We start from the raw sequence: 6,522 nt of genomic DNA on the forward strand, positions 1-6,522 counted from the left end.
CGGCAATGGCGGCCTCTGATATCCTGTTTGTGTTGCTGCTGCTGTTAAGATGGGCCTTCCACAATGACTCCTTCCCTGCTGTCCGCCTCGCCCTCCTGGACACAGCGGCGGTGCAAAATTATTAACTATTTTTCTACTTATTCTACTTGGATTGGTGAAGAGAGAGAGAGAGAGAGAGAGAGATTATGAAAAATTATTGTATTTATTTTCTATGGTTTGTGTCAAGAGAGAAAGAGAGAGAGAGAGAGAGAGAGAGAGGATATTATGAAAAATTATTGTATTTATTTTTCTATGGTTTGTCTAAGAGAGAGAGAGAGAGAGAGATGAATTTTCTTTGTTTTATCTATTTTTCTATCAATATTTTTTTTAATCTATCTATCTATCTATCTATGTTCAGGCTAACCGTCGCTTATACCACGGAACGGTGCATCGCGGTACGGTATCCCTTGAAGAAGCGGGCGTTGTGTACCGTACGTAGGGCCAAGTGTACCATTCTGGGGGTGGTACTGTTCACCTCGCTGTGTAACCTGTACCTGCTTGTCACTATCAGCAAGATGGATAGAGAGAGAGAGAGAGAGAGAGAGAGAATTATTTATTTTATGTATTTATTCCATTTCAGTTACGTATTTCCTTATTTATTTATTTATTTATTTATTTATTTATTCCTCATTTGTGTGCGTGTCAATCTCTCTCTCTCTCTCTCTCTCTCTCTCTCTCTCTCTCCACAGTTTAATCATTGCGGCGTACAGTATCAGGAAGTGATGACAGCTTTCATGGTGGTGGACGGTGGTGGTGGTGGTGGTGCTATTCCTTCTTATTGCCATCATGAACGGGATCATTATATGGCAACTGTCTATGGTAAGGTGGTGGTGGTGTTGGTGGTGGTAGGCTAGATATTATTATTTTTTTTATCTATTTTCTTTATTTCTCAGTTTTTTTATTAATTTTTGTTATTTTTCTTGCTGTTTTCATTTATTTCTTTATCTCTCGTAATTTCTTGGTGGTGGTGGTGGTGGTGGTAGGCTAGATATTATTATTTATTAACTTATTTTCTTTATTTCTCTCATTATTTTTATTCATTTCTTTTATTTTCTTGCTTTTTTTCATTTATTTCTTCATTATCTCTCGTAATTTCTTGGTATCTCTGAGTAGGCATGTTATTTGGGGACTTATAAGCTATTTCTATCATTTATTGCTCCCTATCTCTAATAATTTCTCGTCATTTTGATCTCTACCTCAATCTCAGTGGCAAGAAATCGTGTTTATTTTGACTTATCATCTATTTGTCGTTTATCTCTATTTTTTTTATTTCTTTTACATTATTTCACTATTTCCCTTTGCATCTCTATCTGACAGGCTTGGAAGTGTTGTATCTGCCTTATTTCTGTTATTTCTCACTATTTCTTACAATTTCTCACTCTTTCCCCATCACAATCTTCCTCTAATTGACATGCTAACAATTTCTCACTATCGCTTAATAGAATATCATCATTTCCATCTCTGCCGTAATAAGAAATAGTGTTTATTTTGCCTTTTATTAGTTTATTTCTCATTATCTCATTATTTCCCAGTTTCTCTCATTATCTCTATCTCTCTTTATATTGTGTTGTAACGTTGATTTGTACCTGTTATTTCTCACATTTCCTGCAATTTCTCTCACTTTTCTCCTCTGTCTCTCTCTGATAACGTAACTATTTCTCACTAATAATCTCTCATCATTTTAATTTTTGTCGTGGCAAGAAATAGTTTTTTTTTTTGCTTTTATCAGTTTATTTCTCGTTATCTCCCATTATTTCCCAGTTTCTCTTATATTATCTCTATTTCCTTTTATATTGTGTTGTATCGTTGGCTAATACTTGTTATCTCTCACTATTTCCTGCAATTTCTCTCACTTTTCTCCTCTTTCTCTCTCTGACAGCGTAACTATTTCTCACTATTAATTTCTTATCATTTCCATCTCTGCCGTGACAAGAAATCTTTATATGACAATTTATTTCTCATTTATCTCATTATTTCCCACTTTCTCTTATATTATCTCATTATTTCCCTTTGTATTGTGTTGTAACGTTGACATATCTACTATCGCTCACTATTTCCAACAATTTCTCACTTATTTTCCTAATCTCCCTGACAGCGTAACAATGGCCACGGAATCTCGTCTTACCCTCGCCACACACGACTGTCAAACCAAGCCAGAAGGAAGCACACATCCACTTCTTCCTCCTCTCCTTCAGACATCACGCACTCCACCACCCACTCCATCACTCACTCCACTTCCCACTCCACCCCTCCATCCCCTCGCTCTCATTCCACCCTCTCCTTAAACGCTATAGACGAGAAAAAAGGAAATATAAAAATAGATTCTTCGCTCTCCTCTCCCGCCATTCCTTGTGATGACTCCCGTTTTTTCTCAGAGGCTGCATGTCCTCTCAAAACCACAGGAAAACATTATGGGGATAGAGACCAGGGTGATAAAGGCAGTGTTTTCTATAAAGAGGGTAACCAAAGAGAGAATAAGGTAGATAATGAAGGAAATGGTGATGGTACAAGGCGAAAACATGCATTTCTGATAACCAAAACGGAGAATAAAGATGTTGACAAGTTTTTTAAGGATAATACACGAAAAAGTAAGTTGTAACGATGATATGAGAAACCAAGGCTGTCAGTTTCTCATTCCCAAGACAGAAAACAAAGACACCAGCCAGTTCTGTATCGGGAAAACAGGTGAAAACGATATTAGAAACCAAAATGAGTTCTTTGTTCCCGAGACTCGAAATAGGAAGGAAAGCGTTTTCAGAAACCAAGAAACCAAACAGCGGCGGTTCTTAATCGTCGAGACGAGAAATAAAGAACACTATATCATCAGAAACCAGAGAGAACCACCGATTTCCCACTGGTAGAAGAAATAGAGAAGAAAATATTAAGAATAAGGAAAACAGTGAAGATAGAAACCAACCCATGTCAAGAGAACACGATAACAGAACGAGAAATAGAAACCAGACCGAGGGAAGTGTAAAGCTGAAACCAATAATAATCATAGACCATAGAAACCACATCAAGACCACCACCACCACCACCACCACCGTGCAGTGCTTGGTGAAAAAACGGTTCTCCGGTGGCAAGGCGCGGGGAGCTGACCACCACCATCTTGTCTGCCACAGTGGCGTACCACCACAGCGCAGCGCGGCCCACCACAGCACCACCAAAATGCTCCTTCTTATCTCTACTATGTTTATTATTATGAATTTACCAAGGTATAGTATAATTCTCTCTCTCTCTCTCTCTCTCTCTCTCTGCGTGTGTCAGATTCGTTTTCTTCTTTTTCATTTTTTCTTTATAATTTTTCTCGTTTTATTTTTCTCTCTCTCTCTCTCTCTCTCTCTCTCTCTCTCACTCTCTCTACAACCCAACTACTTAAGACCTTGCAATAATGGGTTACTACTACCATTGCCTTCCTTCACTCCTAACACAACTTGGTGGCAGACACTGTACGTGCTGCTGTGTTACCAGGCCGAGGCACCGACAGAGGCCGCCCTGCAGGAGACACAGACCCTCATCCCGCTGCAGGAGGTGTTTGAGTGCCTCCACTACACACATACCTCCGTTAATTTTCTCCTGTACATCCTCTGCGGCGCCTCCTTCAGGCAGCTGGTGGCGGCGCGGCTCAGGCAGGTGCTGTGTGGGCGGCTGTGGTCTAGAGGGGTACACTTCAACTAATACCGCGCTCCAGTTTGTATTTAGAAATGCTTTGCTCTCTTAAGTCTCTCACCTCTGTTTTCCAAGGCTGCAGAGATGACTAGCGGGGTTTGCAAGAGTGTTTCCCCTGTTAATAATGTAGAAATCTTGTCACTCTGCCTCTAGTACCGTAAAAAAAACACTCTTAAGAACCCTTTATTCTCTCATCACCAGTTTTTCAAGGCCACATAGATTATTAGCGGGGTTTTCACGAGTGTTTCTTGTCACTCTGCCTTTAGAATCATAAAAGTATCTTAAAAACTTGTGTAAATTTAAATAAAGCCTCTTGAAATAGTGGAGGCGAAGCGCAGAAGTGTTCCAGAATACGAGCTTTACTGTATACCGCTGCCTTCCCCGCTGTGTGAATCATGACTGTCTCTTATCTCACGTTAGAGTGTAGCGTAATATTTGTAGTCTTCATAGGGGTGTATGGTGTATTTACTGTATTTAACTAACTCCTTCAGTACTGGGACTCATTTTTACCTTGAGATTTGTGTACCATTAGACCATTTTATTGACATTAGGAAGATTGACATTAGGAAGGGTCTATGGTTGTCACAAGATTAATGGTCACAGTCTTCACTATTTTAACCCCTTCAGTACTGGGACTCATTTTTACCTTGAGATTTGTGTACGATTAGACCATTTTTATTGACATTAGGAAGGATCTATGGAGGTCAGAAGATTAATGGCCACAGTCTTCACTATTTTAATCCCCACATGAGTTTGAAGCTGTATAAAATCACCAAATAGTCACCAGAATGAATATGGAAACGCGTCATGGTACTGAAGGGGTTAAAACTGTGTACGGTGTAGTTGTGTTATGTACGGGATCCTCTTAATATTATGAACTCTGAATATGTAAGAAGAGTTTAATGATTCTAGTGACGCCATGGTTGAAGGTTTTGTCTTTGCAACGGCGCCTCCTTATTCTTTGCTTTTCATACATTCTCTCTTTCTAGTTCTCTTCTTTTTCTTCTCTTTTTTCACCACATTTTATATAATTTTAGTTTTCTATATTTTCATTGTTATATAAAGATGTAATCCCATTATATCATCACGGTTTAAGTGTATGGTCGGTTAAGTTCTATGTTCTTTCACTATTATAAAGAGAGCAATGCAGTGAGATGTGTTCCAAGGCCTCGACATCACCACTTTCACACTTGTCCTTAAGTCTTTGCCAGGGGGTGGGTAGCAAGGTCAATCCTCCTCCTTTATTGTATTTCATTATTAATCCAACAATAAATATCAGTGAGTCAATCATGGAGGGAGGGCATAGTGGATAACGTGGTGGTGAGCGTAGGATCGGGCAGACGTCCATGCGTTAGGTTCGAATCCCACCAAGTACAGCCTTGAAACTTTACCATTTGTGGAGTGGTTTAAATTAAGTTAGCTACACGCCACCATGATTCCCAGGTTCTAGGTGGTCATAATAAAGATGCGCTTGGGTGGTGACATGGGTCCTAATATGCCCACCACTATAAAGAGAATTGCCTGCGCCATTAACAGCGCTATAGACCAGAAAAAAATAAATACAAATGAATAAATAAATAAATAAAAATAAAACAAAGAAAAAAAATGAATAAACAAACAAAAAAATAAATAAAAACTAAAACAAACGAAAAAATAAAATAGAATAAACAAATAAAAGTAGAAATAGATAAATCCTTCGTGTACCTCCTTTGATTGTCGAGTTTGAGACAGCTGGGTGTTGCTGTATACAGGACTACAGATAATGTATGGCTGGCACATATGGCTTCCCCTACAATGCTTCTATTTCACGTCTTATAGGTCTGGAGTGTGGTCTTGCTGCTAACTTCTCGATCCCTCCCTGCCTTACGTGTCCTATTTCTCTATTTTTTTTTTCATTTAATGTGTCAATATTTAATTAATTTGTGTAACCTCTAGTGTGTGTCTTGTCCCGGCTTTGATTTGGTAAGTTATCGAATATGAGCCATTGATTCACCATTTTCTACATCACCCAAACACACGCAAAATACACCTAAATACAATTAAAAAACACCAAAACGCACCCAAGCACATCCAGAACACCCAAAACACACCAAAACGCATCAAAACACACCCAAGCACACCCACAACACGTCCAAAACTCAACTCAAACACACCAAAACACAACAAAACGCATCCAAACTCACTAAACACACCAAAACGCATCCACACACACCAAAACACACCAAAACGCATCCAAATTCACCAAATGCATCCAAACAAACCAAAATGCATCCAAACACACCCAAACGTACCCAATACACCCAAACGCACCCAAACACTCCCAAATATACCCAATACACCAAACACTACACCAAAACACACCCAAAACACACCCAAAACACCCAAACACACCCAAAACACCCTCAAAACACACTCAAACACACCCAAACACCCTAAACACACTCAAAACAGACCGAAACACACTTAAAACACACCAAAAGCACTCATAAACACACCAACACACTCAAAACACCCAAAACACACCCAAAACACAGCCATGTGCTATATATATACTTGTATCCATTCAATAATATCACTGAGTATTTTCACTAACATCTCTCCTGCCCATAATGTACCTAATTTCTTTATAATAATATGAATTCTAGTGTATTAGTATGTAAATGTAGTGTATTTAAATTCTACATGCTTTATATACGGTCTTTCTGCTCCCGGCCCAGAGGAAAATGAGCTAAGCATGATGTAAGAAATATGTGTGAATTATATCTTTTTTTTTCGTTTCCCTTAATTTGAATCTTTTAAAATGTGTCTGTATGT

The 6,522-nt window shown here is 38.8% G+C and overlaps 2 protein-coding genes and 1 pseudogene across 2 annotated transcripts in view; all 3 read left to right on the forward strand.

Annotated features, from left to right (window-relative positions):
• The window catches only part of LOC123520773, a 5,015-nt pseudogene extending 4,890 nt beyond the window's left edge, over positions 1-125 (forward strand).
• The window catches only part of LOC123520525 (stomatin-like protein 1), a 144,795-nt gene that overhangs the window by 9,486 nt on the left and 128,787 nt on the right, over positions 1-6,522 (forward strand). The window lies entirely within an intron of this gene.
• On the forward strand, positions 813-3,717 carry LOC123520774. The gene is made up of 3 exons (XM_045283363.1): positions 813-858; positions 2,135-2,627; positions 3,527-3,717. The coding sequence occupies exons 1-3, from the start codon at positions 826-828 to the stop codon at positions 3,715-3,717; spliced, it is 717 nt and encodes a 238-aa protein (XP_045139298.1). The 5' UTR covers positions 813-825.

Source organism: Portunus trituberculatus, chromosome 47 (genome assembly GCF_017591435.1).
Source record: "Portunus trituberculatus isolate SZX2019 chromosome 47, ASM1759143v1, whole genome shotgun sequence".
Taxonomy (NCBI): domain Eukaryota; kingdom Metazoa; phylum Arthropoda; class Malacostraca; order Decapoda; family Portunidae; genus Portunus; species Portunus trituberculatus.